A 20,474-nucleotide genomic window follows, 5' to 3' on the forward strand; every position below is an offset into this window, starting at 1 on the left:
AAGGAAGGAAGGAAGGAAGGAAGGAAGGAAGGAAGGAAGGAAGGAAGGAAGGAAGGAAGGAAGGAAGGAAGGAAGGGAGGGACGGAGGGAGGAAAGAAGTCTTTAAAATGGACAGTAGTGGTTACATAGTCAGGAAAAATAATTCCACAAATATAGTCACACTTGGCAACAGTCATTCTAAAACCATTTGGTCACTCACCCCAATTCTTTTCCTAAAACAAATAAGAAAGAGCTCAGAGGAGTAGAAGCACAACTTTCCCGAGGCTCCAGCTTCCACCTTCCCCAATCCATGTAAAAAGGGTACTCTAAACAAACTTTGAAGCTGCAGAACCCACGAAATGACACAGAGAAGCTAACCTCCCACTGAGGATAGCCCAGCAGGCCGGCAGGAATCCAGCGCAGTGCTCTGGAAGCCGAGCCCAGCAACACACCTAGCCTTTAGCCCCAGGGCGAGCTTGACCAGCCACAGCCAGAGGGACTCTAGAACAGCAGCAGCTGTGGCAGTTTCCAGATTCATCAACACAAAAATGAGGACAAGGAAAGAGGCCAGTGCAGTCTGGACTTTGGGACCAGTAAGTGGGAGTGCGTGGCTTTTACCCCTGGGGCGAGAAGCCACTGAGCTGCCAGCACAGCCAGCCAGCCCCATGTGGCAGCTTCATCTACTGGCCTGCAGAGTGTAGGGGGACCAAGCACCAGTCTGAGGGGTAATCGCTCTTGCTTCAACCTGCTTGGATCTGGATTGCAGTCTAGGGTGGAGGTCCTGGGGTGTGTGTGCAGCTTGCCAGAGCATGTGGAGACTTCAGAGAGGGCACCCTTCTAATACCTCCGGCAGCTGAGAAAACCCCAGCATTTGGGATGAAAGCTCCCCTGTCTGGTGTCAGAGTCCTACAGTGGCAAAAAGCCCAAAAGTCAAGTAAATGAGTGGCAAAATGAGCAGGCAAAAGAAACAAAGCAGACTGAAGATTCCAACATTATACTCCTATTTTGGGGAGAAGAAGGAGCAAGGCATGGAACAGGAGGAAAACAGTGAAGTCAGAACTCCCTCCTATTTTGAGGAGAAGAAGGAGCAAGGCATGGAACAGGAAGAAAACAGTGAAGTCAGAACTCCTGCACCAAAAGCTTCAAAGGAAAATACGAGCTGGTTACAGGCCATAGAGGACCTTAAGAAGCAGATAAGAGGAGTGGAGGAAAAACTGGGAAGAGAAATGAGAACAATGCAAGAAAATTATGAAATGAGAGTCAACAGCCTGACTGAGGAAAATCACACCTTAAAAAACAGACTGACTCAAATGGCAAAGGAGGCTCAAAAAGGCAATGAGGAGAAGAATGCCTTAAAAAGCTGAATTTGCCAGATAGAAAAAGAATCTCAAAAGCTCAATGAGAAGAATCATTGCTTCAGAATTAGATTGGAGCAAATGGAAGCTAATGACTTTATGAGAAATCAAGATGCTGTTAAACAGATCCAAACAAATGAAAGAATAGAAGGCAATGGGAAATATCTCATGGGAAAAACCACTGACCTGGAAAATAGATCCAGGAGAGATAATTTTAAAATTATTGGACTACCTGAAAGCCATGACCAAAGTAAGAACCTAGAAATCATCCTCTAGGAAGTTCTCAAAGAAAACTGCCCTGATGTTTTAGAACCAGAGGGCAAAATAGAGGTTGAAAGAATCCACTGATCACCTCCTGAAAAAAGATCCCAAAAAGAAAACTCCTAGGAATATTATAGCCAGGTTCCGGAATTCTCAGATTAAAGAGAGAATATTACAAACAGCCAGGAGGAAACAATTTTAATATTGTGGAAACACAATCAGGATAACCCAGGATCTGCCAGCTTCTACACTGAGGGATCGATGGGCTTGGAATGTGATATTCTGGAGGGCAAAGGAGCTGGGATTAAAACCAAGAGTCACCTACCCAGCAAAACTGAGTATCATGTTTCAGGGTAAAATATGGTCATTCAGTGGAATAGAGGACTTTCAAGCATTCTTGCTGAAATAAAACAGAGTCGAATAGAAAATTTGACATTCAGATATAAGAATCAAGAGAAGCATGAGAAGGTAAACAGGGAAAAGAAATCATAAGGAACTGATCAAAGTTGAACCATTAACATTCCTACATGGAAAAACAGTAATTGTAACTTATGAAACTTTTCTCAGTAGTTGAAGGGATTAGAAATATATATATATATATATATATATATGTGTGTGTGTGTGTGTGTGTGTCTATATATGAGGGTATATGGGCATATGAATACATATGTGAATGTGTGTATATATGTTTACAGGTATACATAGATAGAGGGCACAGGACCAATTTAACAGGAAGGGATGATACTTAAAAGGTGAAATTAAGAGGTGAGAGGAATATAATGAGAGGAGATGGGGAGAGACAGATTGGGGTAAACTATCTCATACAGAAGAGGCTAGGGAAAATGGTTACAACAGAAGGGAAGAATAGGAAGGTAAAAGGGAACGCGTCAACCTTATTCCCATTGAATCTGGCTTGAGGAGGGAGTGAAATACACACTAAAAAGGGTATGTTACCCTCCAGGAGAATAGGGGGTGAAGGGGATGAGAGGGGGAATGATGGAAGAGAGGGCAGGCTTGGGGGGAGGGAAGTTGGAAGCACCCACTTTTGAAAAGGGACGGGATCAGGATGGAGAGTGGAGTGGGTGGGAGGTGGGATGGGAGGGAGGAAAGTGTAGTCAGTCTTTTAAAATATATCTACTATGTTGTTGTTTTGCATTAACCACACATGTACAACCTATACTGAACTGCTTGTCTTCCCAGTGGGGGTGGGTGATGGGGAATGAAGGGAATGAATCTGGAATTGAAAGTTTTAAAATCAAATATTCAAATTATATATATATATATATGTACATATATATATATATATGTACATATATAAAAAAAGAAAGAGCTCGGAAAATGCTCCCTTCAGAAGTCATATATGAACTGATTGGAAGGTGAAGTAAGGAAGGCCAAGAAAACAATAAATATAACTGCTAAAGCAAGTCAGATTTTGGGGGGTGGGGTGGGGGTTGCCACCAGAGAGGGAGCATTTGAACCTTCTCAAGAGCAGGGATTGCTTTGTCTTTGTGTCCCCAGATCCTAACAAAGTGCCTGGCACATAGTCAGCATTCAATTAATGTTTGATGATTAAGACAAAGGAAGAACATCCATAATGCACATTATTTGGGCATATGATGGACATACATCCTCCAATGTTGTTATTTGGTTCTGTGATTACGTGGCAGGTTACAGGAAGCAGGAGGTCTAAGGAAGCCACCTGGGGCAAGCTAAGGTAACACCATGTAGTGGAAAGATTTGGAATCTGAATGGTTAGGTTCATATGTAGTTCTACTACTTACTAACTGTGCAAGCTCAGGCAAGTCACTGCCTCTGTGAGCTATGGTTTGCTCATCTTCAAAATGAAGTGGGTGTGCCAAAGGATTCCTGAGGTCTCCTTCAGAATGAATGCTTATGGCCTATTCATAATACCATCTGGTACAATATGTTTTTGGAGCCATTCCTCCAATTAGATGATAATTACTGGGGAACCAGACTGTTGATAATTTTGCCTCAGTTGATCAATCAGTGAGTATTTATTGAACACCTACTGTGTACCAGACACTATGCTAGGAACTAGAGATATAAAAAATGAAGCAATATCTATGGCAAGGTGTTTACTATATCTATCCATCATCTCTTCATATCTATATTATAACTATATATATGCACATATATATGTATATATATATGTGTGTGTGTGTGTGTATACATGTGTGTGTGGAAAGGGGAGGGGGCAGCTAGGTAGCACAGTGGATAGACTGCTATACTTGGAGTCAACTCCCTTTTGTGAGTTCAAACCCGATTTCAGACACTTACTAACTATATGACCCTGAGCAAGTAACTTAACCCTGTTTACAACAGTTTTCCTCATCTATAAAATGAGCTAGAGAAGGAAATGGCAAATCACTCGAGTATCTCTGCCAAGAAACCCCCTCTCCCCCAAAGCAGGCCACAAAGAGTTGGACATGGGGTGCCAGGTAGCACAGCGAGTAAGAGCACCGGCTCCAGTGTTGAGAAGACCTGGAGATCAAATCCCAGGCTCAGACACTTAGCACCCACCCAGAAACACCTGGTCGTGTAACCTTGAGCAAGTTACTTAACCCCAATTGCTTAGGGGCGGCCAGGTGGCTCAGAGAGTAAGAGCACCGGTTCCAGTGTTGGGATGACCTGGATCAAATCCAAGCTCAGATACTCAGCACCACACCCAGAAATAACTGGTCATATAACCTTGAGCAAGTTACTTAACCCCAATTGCTTAAAAAAAAAAAAGAGTTGGACACAACTGAAATAAATAACAATAACAACAACAAAAAGCATAAATATAAAGTTAAAGATACAAATATATACAAATCAGTTAAATGCAGGGTGGTATGGGAGGAAGGACAGCAGTAGGGGGAACAGGAAGGGTTTCCTGCAGAAAATGGTGCTAAAGCTGTGTCTTACAGGAAGAGAAGGGCCCATGACTTCAATCACCTGGAAGGAGTCAGGGCATATCTCAGGAGTCTTGGCTACAAGTTCCATGGCTACTTGAACTTTAATTACTAGTTCTTCCCTAGCGGTTTGCAAGTCATGCCTTGGGAAGTCCCTGCTGGCCAGGAAAGGGCAGCCCCAGCTAGCATGCCAGGTGTGCTGGTGTTTATTGACTAGCTGACTGATAGTCTTTTTGATATTAGTGGAAGCACCATCTGTTTCTCTTGCTCCCATTATAAGGGACCTTGTATAAACCCCAATGTTATATAGCAGTGAAAATGAGAAAGACCTATGGGAGACTGTCCAGTCAGATGCTCCATACAGTTCCTGAAGGGTTACTCACTTAAACTGGAAACTCTCTTTTCCCTCAGATGGTTGGCTGTGACTATGAAATTGATTCCAATGCCACTGAAGATCGCTGTGGTGTGTGCCTGGGAGATGGCTCTGCCTGCCACACTGTGAAGAAGATGTTCAAACAGAAGGAAGGATTTGGTAAGAAAAAAAATGGGACTGAGACACAAAGTGGGGATAAAACTTAGCGGTTACCTGGTATTTTCCCCTAATACAATCTGATTTACTAAGAACAATAACTAAGATATTTACTTATTTTCACTAGAATGTAATGAGGGCTCAGGTTCCAGATTAGAAGGGTCTGCCATTTGAAATATATGGAAAATATACAAGTGGCTTCTGCTCTCTTGTGTACACTTTCTTCTCCTTTCCCAAAGTGCCCCTGTTTTTATTTGCTTGGGGAAGTCCCTTCACTTTTCTAAGTCCTGGTTTCCTCATCTGTATCACAAGGGAGTTGGGCTACAGCATCTCTACTGCCACTTCCAGCTCTAGGATTTTATAATTCTATGGTCTCTCTCAATTCATCCTGGCTTATATTTGTGCTTCCCCCATTTTCATTGACTTGCTTTAGCTAATCTGTCTTCTAGAGAGATAGCATGCTATAATGGATAGAATAATAGACTTAGAAAGACCTGGTTCAGATTTTGCCTGTGCTACTTGCTAGATGTGGGACACTTGTCAAGTTATACAACCTCTTGGAACATCAGTTTCCAAATCTGTAAAATGTAGGGTTGGATTAAATGACTGATGAGGTATCTTCTAGCTCTAAATCTATGATTTTATGATTCTTAGAAACATCTGGACAATCAATAATCCTTGGGTTCCAAAAGAGAAAAAAAAATATTATTATATGCTATATAATATGTCACTCCAATACAGATTTCTCCATAGATGAATATAGTCAAACTGCTACCTTAGGTTGGAGATTTTTCTTTGGAAATTCTACACTCTTCGAAGAGAGGATGAGTTTAGCTAGGAGCAAGTGAAGCAGACTCCAGGGTAACTCTCAGGGCAAGGATTATATGGTGGGTGAGGAGGGGTAGACAGGGCAGGGAGGGAGGGAGTTTGTGTGAGTGTGTCTGTGTGATCATTAGATCATAGTTATAGAGAGAGAAGGTAACTTAGCATTTAGTACAATCCTCACTTTTTATGGATGAGGAAACTCATCATAAATTGCTAAAAGTTAAACTACCAGGGTGGAACCAAGATGGTGGAGTAGAAGCAGGACCTCCCCACTGCTCTGGCTTCCACCTTCCCCAATCCATGTAAAAAGGGTACTCTAAACAAACTTTGGAGCTGCAGAACCCACAAAATGATACAGAGAAGCTAACCTCCCGCTGAGGACAGCCCAGCAGGCTGGCAGGAATCGACCAGCACAGTGCTCTGGGAGCTGAGCCCAGCCCCACACCCAAGGCTTTAGCCCCAGTGCGGGCCTGACCAGCTGTGGCCAGAGGGACTCCAGATCAGCAGCAGCTGTGGCTGTTTCCAGATTTATCAATACACAGATGCGAAGGAAAAAGTGAGAGATCAGTGCAGTCTGGCATTTGGGACCAGTAAGTGGGAGTGCGTGGCTTTTGCCCCCCAGGGCGAGAAGCCTCTGAGGCACCAGCACAGCCAGCCAGCACCATGTGGCAGCTTCATCTACTGGCCTGCAGAGTGTAGGGGGACCAAGCACTAGTCTGAGGGGTAAACTTTAACCTGCTTGGATCTGGATTGCAGTCTATGGTGGAGGTCCTGGGGTGTATGTCCAGTTTGCCAGAGCATGTAAAGACCTCAGAGAGGGTACCCATCTAATACCTCTGGCAACTGAGAAAACCCCAGCATTTGGGACGAAAGCTCCCCTGTCTGGTGGCAAAGTCCTACTAGGGCAAAAAGCCCAGGGGTCAAGTGACTGAGGGGCAACATGACCAGGCAAAGATTCCAACATTATACTCCAGTTTTGGGGACAAAAAGGAGCAAAGCATGGAACAGGAGGAAGACAGTGAAGTCAGAACTCCTGCACCAAAAGCTTCAAAGGAAAATACGAGCTGGTTACAGGCCATAGAGGACCTTAAGAAGCAGATAAGAGAAGTGGAGGAAAAACTGGGAAGAGAAATGAGAACAATGCAAGAAAATTATGAAATGAGAGTCAACAGCCTGACTGAGGAAAATAATACCTTAAAAAACAGACTGACTCAAACAGCAAAATAGGCTCAAAAAGGCAATGAGGAGAAGAATGCCTTAAAAAGCTGAATTTGCCTGATGGAAAAATAATCTGAAAATGAATCTCACTGAGGAGAATCATTCCTTCAGAATTAGACTGGAGCAAATGGAAGCTAATGACTTTATGAGAAATCAATGCTGTTAAATAGATCCAAACAAATGAAAGAATAGAAGGCAATGTGAAACATCTCATGGGAAAAACCACTGACCTGGAAAATAGATCCAGGAGAGATAATTTAAAAATTATTGGACTACCTGAAAGCCATGACCAAAGTAAGAACCTAGAAATCATCCTCTAGGAAGTTCTCAAAGAAAACTGCCCTGATATTTTAGAATCAGAGGGCAAAATAGAGGTAGAAAGAATCCACCGATCACCTGCTGAAAAAGATAACAAAAGGAAAACTCCTAGGAATATTATAGCCAGGTTCCGTAATTCCCAGATTGAGGAGAGAATATTACAAGCAGCCAGGAAGAAACAATTTGAATATTGTGTAAACACAATCAGGATGACTCAGGATCTGGCAGCTTCTACACTGAGGGATCGACGGGTTTGGAATGTGATATTCTGGAGGGCAAAGGAGCTGGAATTAAAACCAAGAGTCACCTACTCCGTAAAACTGAGTATCATGTTTCAGGGGAAAATATAGTCATTCAGTGGAATAGAGGACTTTCAAGCATTCTTGCTGAAAAAACCAGAGTTGAACAGAAAATTTGACATTCAGATGCAAGAAGCAAGAGGAGCATGAGAAGGTAAACAAGGAAAAGAAATCATAAGGAACTTATCAAAGTTGAACTATTAACATTCCTACATGGAAAAACAATTATTGTAACTGATGAAACTTTTCTCAGTAGTTGAAGGGAATATATATATATGAGAGTATATGGGCATATGAATACATATGTGAATGTGTGTATATATGTTTACAGGTATACATAGATAGAGGGCACAGGACCAATTTAACAGGAAGGGATGATACTTAAAAGGTGAAATTAAGAGGTGAGAAAGGGATATAATGAGAGGAGATGGGGAGAGACAGAATGGGGTTAACTATCTCATACAGAAGAGGCAAGGGAAAATGGTTACAATGGAGGGGAATAATAGGAAGGCATAAGGGAATGGGTCAACCTTATTCCCATTGAATTTGGCTTGAGGAGGGAATGAAATACACACTAAGTAGGGTATCTTACCCTATAGGAGAGCAGGGGGGAAGGAGATGAGAGAGGGGATAATGGAAGGGAGGGTAGGCTGGGGGGAGGGAAGTTGGAAACACCCACTTTTGAAAAGAGACGGGATCAAAGTAGAGAATAGAACAAGTGGGAGGTGGGATAGGAGGGAGGGAAATATAATCAGTCTTTTCAAGATATCTACTATGTTATTGTTTTGCATTAGCCACACATGCACATCCTATACTTAAATGCTCATCTTCCCAGTAAGGGTGGGTGACAAGGGAAGAAGGGAATGAATCTGGAATTCAAAGTTTTATAATCAAATATTCAAATATGTATGTATGTATATATACATATATATGTATATGTGTGTGTATACTATTATCAATACTATTTTACATGTAATTGGGAAATAAGATATACAGGCACTGGGCCAAAGAGATTCACTGGAAAAGTCGAAAAGGGTATGGGAAAAAATATGGGAGAGAGCAGATTGGAGGAGAGGATATCCTGTGGGACTGCTATTTGGGGGTTGTGGGTAGGGGAAAAACAGGGAGAAAATTTGTAACTCAAAATCTGGTGGAAATGAATGATGTAAATCAGAAGTTAATAAAGCATTTGAAAAAAAAAGAAAAAAAAAACTAAGTTAAACTACCTGCCCAAGAATATAAGGCTAAAAGTATAGAAGAATTAGGATTTGAACTCAACTCCTCTTACCCCAAATCCAGCCCTTTTCCCAATATACCACATTGCCTCTTAATGCTGGAAAACTACAGGCAATCATTTCACTGTGCACACTCAAAAGATTGCCTCAAGTGTAAACAGGAGGCAGTTTTCTAGTCCCTGCTCTGCCATTAATTTCTTGTGTGCTAATTGAATAAGTCTCTCTTTGGACTTTGGTATCGTCATCTATTAAACGAGTCAGGAAGCAGTGGTCTCTAAGGTTCCTACATATGATCAAATTTAGTTAAATTCCATATAATTCAAAGCAGCTTCACTCTTTAGTTGGTCAGATGACCTGTTGCTCTTTAATTTTTGTTTTGAAAAAGCAGCATTTTGAATCTGGTTAAATCCTCAATCCATGTTTATGGTCCTTGAGTTTTGAATTAATTAGGCTACAGAGGAGGATGAAGTATGATTACTTTATTATAGAATGATCATTGGACTCATGAAGAATGTCCATTGGGAGAACTGTATTTGAATTACTTCGCTGACAGATTCATTCTGAGTGAAACATAACATTTGACTTAGTTATTAGGAATGTAGTAACCCAGCATATTTTAAGTATTTCATGATGATTTACGTGTTTTTCAGGTCTTTCAAAATCCTTCCATTGTGTAATGAATTTTCACTTTTTTTACATTGTGAATATAATTAAATGAATTACAAAAATGTTGGGGGTTCAAAAACAATCAACCTTTGTTTTCTTTCCTCTCTTCTCTGGGATTAAGAACTTTTGTTTTAATTGAGGCAATCACACACACAGACCTGTCTTTGGAGTTAGGAAGACCTGAATTGTTTCCTTCCTCTTACCATGTTTCCCCGATAATAAGACCTATCCTGAAAATAAGCCCTCCCCTTACTGTGTAAGATTCCTCTAAAATAAGCCCTCCCCCGAAAATAAGCCCTATTGAGATTGCTACTGTAGTGAAGGTGATCCCCTGCGCTACACGCTACATTATGGTACCCTCTGTATGCACCGTCCCCCCCCCACCGTGAAACGCACGCCGCGCTCCAAGCTGCATCCAATCAGAGCTGCAGCAGTGAGCACGTCATCCTGTTCTTCCCCAGTGATTTGCTTATTGAATAAAGGTACATTTTTTTGTTCACATTTACCTGTTTATTAAAATTGCTGTCAATGTTCATTAAAATAAGCCCTCCCCTGAAAATAAGCCCTCTGGTGTTTTTCTGTCAAAAAAAATTAATAAGACAGTGTCTTATTATCGGGGAAACACGGTATATAAACTTATTGTGGGTCCCTGGACAAGTGTAAAGCCAGCCACGAGCAGCTTTCCAGAGGACTGCTGCTGTGAACAGCTTTCAATGTTCTTGAGTACACAGTATAGTGAACTCTATTAATTCAGTAACAAATTAAGGCAAAATATTCACAGAAATCAAAAAACAGCATTCACTATGTTATGGCATAACAACTTATCATTAAAATGGCTGCATAGTTTTCACCAAAGTGGTCACATAGTTTTAAAGAAAGTACTTTCATTTAGTAACTCAATCATTCTTAAGAAAGCAAGCCTCCTTAATTGACACAAAGTACAGAGGTCAAAAGTTTTCTACCCCAGGTCACATTGTCTTAATCTCTTCAATAAAAAAGTGTTCTTTCTCCTTGGAGATTAGTTTCCAGTCATCCTTAATTAGTAAGTCCTTAACTCAGTCATCTAAATGTAAAGATCGTAATTCTCCACCCCTAGTAAATCATGATCTTCTCAGTTTGCATTAACTACCCAAGGAGAGGTCTTTTCATCTTAATTTGAGGCTGGCTCTCCATTTCCATGGTTCCCCACGTCCTGCCAGCTCCTTGTTGTTCAGCTTCTTGTCCATTCCTGTTCCACACAGAAGCTCACAGTATCTAGTCCACCTCAAGTCCTTCATGGTTTCTGTTTCTGGGAAGACAAAACTGAACAAAACCACAATAACAATCATGCACGTTGCTGGCACCTCCTCAATTCACTTTCTGCCTGAGAAATCAACATAGACCAACAACAAGGTCTGAGGATTCAACACACATCATCAATATAGTCCCTGGACCTCTGAAATCATCAACAAGACCTTCCTGCAGGATTTCTGTAAATGTACAACAAGAAAATCCTCTTTCAGGGCATCTGAACCAGCAGCAAGGTCCCAAGGCTTTTGTAACAACAGCACCATCCTCTATCATCAAACGAATCTGACAAAGTAACATCAAAACAGACAGACAGAGTACTGACACCACATCCAGGCCTCCTTCCAGTTCTCCTCTCTTCTCATTTCTCAGTTCTTCTCAGTTCTCAGTTCAGTTCTCAGTTCTCTTCTCTCTCTCTCCAGCAGTAGCAACCTAGTCTCCAGATGCTCACTCCTAGAAGTTCTGGCCTCTCTAAGCTTGGGCTTTTCCTTACATATGGTATTAGCTCCTCCCTGTTCAGCCCCTTCCTATTATGTCAACAAGTCCATCCTACTGTGGGATTCACAAGTTCTAGGTCTTAATACTTAACTGGAAACTAAGTACTAAGTAACTGTTAGCTTGCCAATACAAGGATCAGGGAAGATCTTCAAATTCCCATTCCCATTACAACTCATCTGACCTCTCAGTGCCCCAGGGAACTCTCTAAAACTATAGATAATTTCCAGTCTGTATTGCAAGAGGGAGCTTTCCTATCAATGCAATCACAGGTCTAGTAAAAGACAAAACAAAACAAAACAAAAAAACTAATATCAGATTTAAAACATTGAAAACCAGATTAACAATCTTAGAAGTCATGATCTTCATCCCTGCAAACTCTTGGGAAACTTGCCACACTGGTATCTGATTCAAGGCTCCCAACAGTCTTTGACTTTTACATAAGGATCTTTGATCTCTCTGGCTCTTTGATCCTTCCTATATTGATGCCTTCATCATGGTCAAATATTTTGTCATTTGTGGTCTTCTTTTCAATTATTTTGTTCATTTGCCATCTAGAGTTTTCCAGACAACATTTTTCTTTTCACTGAGTTGTGGACACTTTAAGCTATTTCTGTACTTACTCCTGTTGGCAGTCTTACCAAGTAAGCCTAGTAATGCACTGAAATCTATTTATAAAGTGACTAGGAAATGGAGCAAACATACACCTTGGGCTCAAAATCCTCCATTCTGGCTGACAACACTGATTACATTATCAGATTGTCATTTCATCTTAAGCTGAGTAAATCTAGTCTTAAAATATTGGGTGTTACTATAGAAACCATGTACTACAACCAACCCATTCTATACAGAAATGTATATTATATATGAGAGGGAAAGCAATTTGTCTCTGTTGCAAAATAGACTTTCTTAAACAGGGAGTTTCCTTACTAAATCACTAATACCAAAATGTTAATCGACTATTAAGAACAATTGTCTTTCCTGAGTCCTGAGGGCATTGAGGGTCCATCCTACATGTTTGGATACTTAGCCACTGTCTTGTGTTGTATATCTTATCTTGTTTCTTCCATAGAACAATGAGCTCTCTGATTGAAGAGACTGTTTCTTATGTCTGGCTTTGTATTTCATCTCATATTTGGGAGTGAATGTGTTATTGGTAGTGTGTTGGACCTGGAGTTAAGAACATCTGTATTCAAATCATGCCTCATACTTATTAGCTGTGTGACTCTGGACAAATCACTTAAACATTTCTGGGTTTCAGTTTGCTTATCTATAAAACAGGAATAAAAATGGGACCTACCTCAAAAAGTTATTTTATCAAATGAAGCTTTGTGCATGTTTGTGTGTTTATACACACATATATATGTCCACATGTGTATACATATAAAGAGTTGGCACATAGTAAGTACTTAATTGCTTGTTGTTTGACTAACCTAACACATTCCCTGGATTTTACACATGAGGATACTGAGGTCTGAAGTAACTTTCTTAAGAATAATGGAGGTAGTAAGTGACAGAGCAGGGCTTTGTACTGGGATCTTCTATACATATTTAATTTGCATTAAGCTCCAATAAGAAAACTTCAAGAAAGTGATCAAGTTTTTGTTTAGTGTGACAATGAAGGCAAATTGATAACTATGTGCCATTGTATTGGGGTTTTTTTGGTGACCTGGGTCAGATTTTTAAAAATCTTTTATATCTCGCATTTGACTAGCTAGGATACTTGTTCTCTTTTTTAACCCTATCCAGCCTTAGGAGTTTAATAAGTCTTGTCAAAAATTTAAATATTGTCCATCCTTCTCCTGGCCATTTAGGTCTTCAGTTACTCTTCTTTCCCTTCAAAGCTATTTTTAAAATTTATGTTCTTTGATAAATAGTTGGAATCTTTTTTAAAGGATGCCAAGCTATTACCCTGCCATGGATAAATAGATGTTCCATTGGCCTTTAAGAGAGCAAGAAGGGAAGAGGGAATAGACTCATAAATACTATCTTTTTGCATCTTTTTAATTTTGTTACATTTATAATTTGTTAAATTCAGAATAACTTTAAGTGAGGTTATTATACTGATGAAATAAATTAGGGTTAAATTAGGTAAAGCCAAAATAAAAGGAAGTCATGTCTGATGAAGCACCATTAAATTTGAGGGTTTTTTCCCTTGTGTAAACCAATAAAACTTCAGGAGGATTCCATAAACCCCTGTTTCTTGTCAAATAGTAATTGGACCTGAACCTACCTTGAGGGATTAAATGAGAACATCTATAAAGTGGTTGATCTCCTCAGAGAAAAGTACTCTCTTCACATAAAATGACATTCCAATCAATTTTTTTTTTAAGCAATTGGGGTTAAGTAACTTGCTCAAGGTTACACGGCCAGGTGTTTCTGGGTGGGTGCTAAGTGTCTGAGCCTGGATTTGATCCCCAGCTCATCCCAACACTGGGGCCGGTGCTCTTACTCGCTGTGCTACCTGGCCGCCCCTCCAATCAATTCTTTCCCATTCAGGGGCTATCTCATTGTCTACTGGGCAGACTTTTTCTCCTCTTCTCTCCTGATGTTGCCCCTCCTTTGGCTTCTTCTCTCCTTTTCAACATTACTAGAGGATGAACAGGGAAAAGGAATTGAAATGCCATTCACATCCTAGACTTATTTTTTTTCTAAGTTTCCCTGAGAGAAAGATGAGACATAATAATTATAAGTGAAAATGGGGTGGGGATTTTCTGTCTGTAGGTTTTATATTAGCACAATTAATCTGTGGGTTTTGTTAAGATCTGAATGATGAAAACCTCAGTGCTGTTGCCAAGAGGTTTCTCTATCCATCGTTTCAAAGGGTTATCTTAGCAACAGATGTCTTTTTCTTTCTTTTTTTTCTTTTTGTCACCAGGTGCCAATGACTTTCCCTTTAATGCACATCTCCCTATTCTATGTCCTTTGCTGGGATATAAAATTATAGAGTAACAGGATCTCAGAGTTGGAAGGGACATCAGAGATCCAAATTGTACCTGAGTGGGAATATATTCTATAATGGCCCAGAAAAGTGATTACCCAGCACCAAATGGAATACTTTGAGTGATGTGGAATTCATTAATTCCCAAGGCAACCCATTCCATTTTTTATATTTCTCATGTTATTAAGTTCTTTATAGCATGCCAAAATATATCTAATAGTAATTTCCACCTACTGTTCCTATTCCTGTTCTCTGGCATCAAGTTAAAAGGAAGGGCAGCTAGATGGTGCAGTGGATAGAGCACCAGCCCTGGAGTCAGGACTTCAAATCTGGCCTCAGACACTTACAAGCCATATGAACCTGGGCAAGTCACTTAACTGATTGCCTTCCCCTCAAAAGAAGGGGAGGAGACTTCTAATTCCTCTTGCATGTGGCCCTTCCAAAATGTGAAGACAGATATCATGCCCCCTAAGTATTCTCTTCTTCAGGCTATTAAAACCCTCTTTCCATTCCTTACACCGCCCTTATCACCACCTCTAGATGTTCCTACACTTACTAATTTCCTTCCTAAAATATGAGATGTGATTAGTAGTTTTGGCTGCCATGTTGCAGTGTTGTCTCATATTTACCTTACATAATCTTAAAAAAATATCCAGCCCTTTGTCATATGACTTATTGTCTACTGATGCCTCTCCCATCCTGTATTTGTGCTGTTTAATTTTTGAACCCAAAAGTAGAATTTGGAATGAGGATTAGACTTGCCCTGCTTGCCCAAAGGATCAAATACAGAGCAGATATTGAAACTTACAGAGACTATTTAGGCTGGATGACCTTTGTATGTGTTGAAGAGAGGATTCTTAGTTAATTGTAAATTGGATTGGGTTGACTCTAAACTACATTCCAACTCTGAGAGTCTGTGAATTTTCCTTTTTCTCTAGTAAACTTAATTTTACTGTCCCAGTTTTCTGGCCTATGAGGGTATTTGAGGATCAAAATTCTTTCATCCAGTGTATTAGCCTTTATGATATTAATCATTCTACATATGACATCATAGAAGTCATCAAAAAAATTTTAATACTGGATTTGGATTCAGGAGACCCATTTACTGTGTGACCTGGAGGATGCCACTTAATATCTCTGCATCTTGGGTCCTTATCGAATTAGATTGCTTCTGAGGTCCCTTCTAGCTCTAGATCTGTAATCCTGTGATGCAAATAAGGCCAGGGACTGGGCCCTGTGACATTTTATTAGACACTTTTATCCAGTTTGGCATTGATCTAATTCATACCATTTTGGAGATTATTTGATCAGTTTTTAACTCATATTTTTTACATTTTATATTTTTATAATCTTCATTTCTCCATCAAGAAATATTGTAGTATCCTCTACAGAAATAGAAAAGTTCAAAAGAATGAGTTTAAGGGGTAAATACAAATGAGTTATTCTTTGGAAACATTGAGTCTGAGATGTTTGTGGTATATCCAGTTTAAATACCCAATAGGTGGCTGGTGATATGGAGCTGAAGCTCAGGAGAAAGCTTGGGGCTGGATATATAGGTTTGTGAGTCCAGAGATGATAAATTAAGCCCATGGGAGCTGATGGACTCATCAAGTGACAGAGGGTAGAAAAGAGAAGAGAGACAAGGGCAGAGCCTTGAAAGATGCTTGCAGTAAGGTGGAATGATATGGATGATGAAACAGCAAAGAAGATTGAAAAGGAGTAGTCATACAAGTAGGAGGCAAATCTGGAGAAAGTAGTGTTATGAAAATCAAGAAGGAAGTATCCCCTCCAGCTAGATGCCATTGCTTCTGCCTGTTCCCATTCTGAGACTGTTTTGGATCCTTCTCAGTAAATATATACAAAACTCTTTTATCAGAGGACTGACACGTAAGAGTTCAAACTTTATTACTCCTGATGTTGCCCTGTGCTTATTATGCCCCTTGCTGAGTATTATACTCTTGTGATCCTGATGAGGGATGGCTCCCTCTAGGTTCAGCAGGAACTCTGATTTTATCTAAGACCAGAAAACCTGCAATAGCATCTGGAAAGAATTCAAGGTCTCAGGCTTAATTGGAGTGAGAGTTGTATAAGTTTATTGTTACACTTCTAGTGGGCAAGAGTCCTTTAGGGGACCTGCAAGTGCGAGGGGTACAGGCTTTTACTTTTAAAGGGTAGGGCTGCCATTGTCAGGGCTGACCAGATGAGAGGGGCCTCAGTGCATAGATAAAGGTTAGAGCTGACTGAGAGGAACTTGTGACTTTAGTGCATAGATATTTTAGATGAGATTTGGGCCAGACCTGGAGGAGACATGAGGCAAGGGCAAAGGAGTATTTGGGCCAGACTGGAGGAGACACGAAGAGATTAAGTAAGAACAAAGGAGTCACAAGGTGTTGCCTAGGTGGAGTGCGGATAGGGGGAAGGGGCAGAGTTTGAGGCTGGGAAAGGGATTTTACAGATTACAATTTTACAATACAAATTGCAGTTACAATTGTACAAACTGGTTTTACAAATTGGTTTTACAAATTGATTTAGACCCCAGGTACCCCATCAATCCCTTATTGTGTACTCTGAATTCATAAGTGCTCATTTCTTGGACCCTTTACTGGGATCCTCTTTCTTCCCTAGCCCTGCAAACACGGCTTCCTAATCTCTGATACCTGAACTTTTTGATCCCTAAAGTCTTGTGTGCTTCAAGCTACAATATCAATCTGTTTCTTTTTCCTTACCTTTACTGAGTTTCCAGGTATTGATTGCTGAACCTTCCCAATTTGTGGTGCCTGAAGCCAGACTCTTTCTTGTTTAACCAAACTTCTGGCCATGGTCCTGGCCCCATTTCAGTCCTGATTTCTGCCCAGTTCTAGACATAGCAATAAAAGCTGGAATTTGAAGAATGTTCTGTAATTTCCATTTCAATTGTTAGACCATTTGGCTAAACCACTGCTCCTATTAGTAACTAACTTATGTACTTCTAGCAACAATTAAGGAAGTCCCCTTAGAAAAGACTAAGCCCAGCACCTTAATCTTCAAGATTCATGGCATTACTTGTGAAATGAGATCTCCACTTAATCCATGAGCATTGCTTATTAACAGATTTAAAAAACTACAGTGACTAATTTAGCTTTCTTGACTTAATCACTTTAAATGAACTACAACTTCCTCTACCTGGGATATACACAAATCCAACTCAGTTTCAAAACTGGAAGATTCAACATGTTTTTAAAAATTACCCCTGCAAAAAAAAAATAGGATAAAAAGTTCATTTCCAGGATCTACTCTACAAAGGTCCCCATCCCTTTTTTAAAAATATTTTTTCTTTATTGTTTGTTTACTTTGATTTTACAAGATTCAGTTCCCCCTGTTCAGTTCTTTGAGTTTTCTCTTCCCTCTCCCCATGTTGGCATACAATCAGGTATAGGATCTGCAGATTCTTTCACATTAGACATTGGTCATGTTGAAAATAAGGATTGTAATGGATGGAATGAACAATGGGAAAGAGGAAACCAAACCAAACAAGAAAGAGAAAGAGAGCAGCTAGTTTGCTTCAATCTGCATTCAAACTCTGTTCTTTCTGGTTCTTACTCTGAATGTAGACATCTCTCTCCATCATGAGTCTTGGAGTTTACTTGTAGCCCTGCATTTTTGAGAAGAATCGGTCCCCATCTCTTTAGGAGAGGAGCTACTTACAAGAGAAAAGATTCAAATCTGTATAGTTATAGAAGAGTATTCAGTCCTGTTGTTCACTCTTTCTTTTACCCTGATTGTAGCATAAGGGATCTCAGTGTCAGGCACAATAAAGGTTGGCTTCCAGTCTTGTCTCAGATATTTATTATCTGTATGACTTTCAGCAGAGTCACTGAAATTTTCTCAGGCTTTGTTTCTTCAGCTATAATGGGATGATATACATAGCAATTACTTCATAGAGTTGTTGTAAGGATCAAATGAGAAATAGATATAAGGAAATACGACTATAACTCATGATGTAGAGAGAAGCAGTTTAGCTTTCTGAAAGGCCTAGTTTAGTTTTCATTTGTCACCTATCTTCTATTGTGCTTTTTGGCCCCATAAAGTAGGGGTTTTTATTAAAAGCAGACATCTGCCTATTAAGGAGAACTGGAACTCACTGAGATCATAAATATTTCTTTCCCTAGACTCTTTTCACATAAATCATTAGTCGTTGGTCTTCGGTGAGAATTGCATTACATTCTATCAAGTGACAGTATAAATCATACAGAAAAACAAGCCAGTGGTTATGATGGGGTACCTGGGGTCTAGATCAGTTTGTGAAACCAACTTGTAAAACCAGTCTGTTCAGTTGTAACTGCAATTTGTCCTTTCCCACCCTTGAGCTCTGCCCCTGCTCCCTATCCCACACTCCACCTAGGCAACACCCTGTGACCCCTTTGTTCTTACTTAATCTCTTACATATCTTTTATTAAGAGTGACAGAACTAGGGTGGCTAGGTGGCACAGTGAGTAAAAGCACCGGCCTCGAAGTCAGGAGGACCCAAGTTCGTTTCCAGCCTCCAACACTTAACACACACACACAAAATCAACTAGCCATGTAACCTTGGGCAAGTTACTTAACCCCAATTGCCCTCCAAAAGGCAAAAAAAAAAAGTGGCAGAACTTAGAAACCAAAGGAACTTTGTCTAGACTCTAGAGCACAGTTAAAAAGATTTGCTTTAGCTTGAATACTTCATTATACCTGATCATTTATTAGAAAAGTTACAGTCTGTTGGTTGCTCAAGGCTTTTATCACAACCCTATGAACCCATTCTGAGATTCTCATTCTGGGGTTCCCAAGACTCAAAGATAGGCAGGCAAATCTTCTACAGTAGCTAATATAGTTTTCTATTGACCCTTAGGGCTGGGGCTTCCTTCCTCAGGGCAAAGACCTCCCAGGCCTCCCAACTCTACCTGGATGAGGACTTAATAGCTCCCCTGAAGAAGCAAACCTTAGAAAAAGTGGTAGCTGTGTGCTTAGAGGAAGAAAACTCACGATGGCCTTTAGCTGTGAATTACCCCTTATCTTTCCCCCCAACCCTTCCGCAGTCCATAGGACAACTAAAGGCCATCTTCTTGATGCTGGCAATAGGTGGAATTGGTGTTTTAGGAAGGTGGTTCCTAGGGATTTGTAATGGAGTGCAGAATGTAATATATGAAAGCAGAGAGAGTGATTAGTTTAATATGTCTGTTTGGAAGAAGAGAGAATACCAGCAGTTTTTAGGTGAGGATTCCAGGGAAAACTGAGGATGCATTTGGGATATTCAAGGCACATCTCACAAGAGGTCTTAGGATGCCTGAGGCCTAAGGCAAAATTAGATTAGAGAATCATGGAAGTGTTTGTGACTTAAGGAAGCCTGAGAAAGTGGGTGTCTCCCATATAAATTCATTTGACAAAATTGAGGGTCTGATGGTTCCAATAATAATTCCCACCGAGTGATCGTGGCATTTCAGGATAATAAAATTTTTACATGCATAAAAAATCTGAATAAGGGAGAAACCTTATAAATGTGATCCATATAGTAAAAGAATCATCTTTTGTAGAAAACTCATCTGGCAAGTCATCAGAGCAACCAGAAAGGGATAACCCCTCCAAATGCAATTAGTGTAGCAAAGGGTTAATTCAGAGAAAAGCTCTGAACATTGATAAGGGAGTTTATTCAGGAGAAAAATAAAATATGTAATGAGGATGGGAGAGGAGTCAGTCAGTACTCACATTTTTGAAGACATCAGAAAGTCTTGTTTGCATGGTATATGATTGATGCGATGTGGAGCCCCTAATAGGAGGGAAAAAAAACAACAACAACACAAGATCAAACTATATGTATGAGTAGGTACGTGTCAGGAAATTTTAGTAAAATTGCCAAAAACCTAATTTAGAATTAATCTCTTTAATATGCTTTACCCAAATCCTTATCCCCACCAATCTCACCATCATCATCTCCAAACACATTTATTCAGCACTTTTTATGAACAGGTTCTTGGTTCTGAAGATACAAAAGATTTCCTGTCCCTCTCTACAAGGGTACTAGAATCTAGCTGGGAATCACTGGAACTCAAAAATTGATTTTTAAAAAAAGTGAAAATTGTTTTTACATGTAATTGAGAAAACTAAAATAAAAGCATTCTTTAAAAAAAGAATAGGAGGGTCA

At 40.1% G+C, this 20,474-nt stretch overlaps 1 protein-coding gene across 1 annotated transcript in view; it reads left to right on the forward strand.

Annotated features, from left to right (window-relative positions):
- Positions 1-20,474, forward strand: part of LOC138172274 (A disintegrin and metalloproteinase with thrombospondin motifs 12-like) — a 598,980-nt gene that overhangs the window by 414,614 nt on the left and 163,892 nt on the right. The window contains exon 12 of the mRNA XM_069101962.1: positions 4,919-5,039. Coding sequence (XP_068958063.1) covers positions 4,919-5,039 — 121 coding nt within the window. The remainder of the gene's footprint in view (positions 1-4,918; positions 5,040-20,474) is intronic.

This window comes from Petaurus breviceps, unplaced genomic scaffold, assembly GCF_028583685.1.
Source record: "Petaurus breviceps papuanus isolate PSGF00001 unplaced genomic scaffold, PetGlider_PUasm1.0 128, whole genome shotgun sequence".
Taxonomy (NCBI): domain Eukaryota; kingdom Metazoa; phylum Chordata; class Mammalia; order Diprotodontia; family Petauridae; genus Petaurus; species Petaurus breviceps.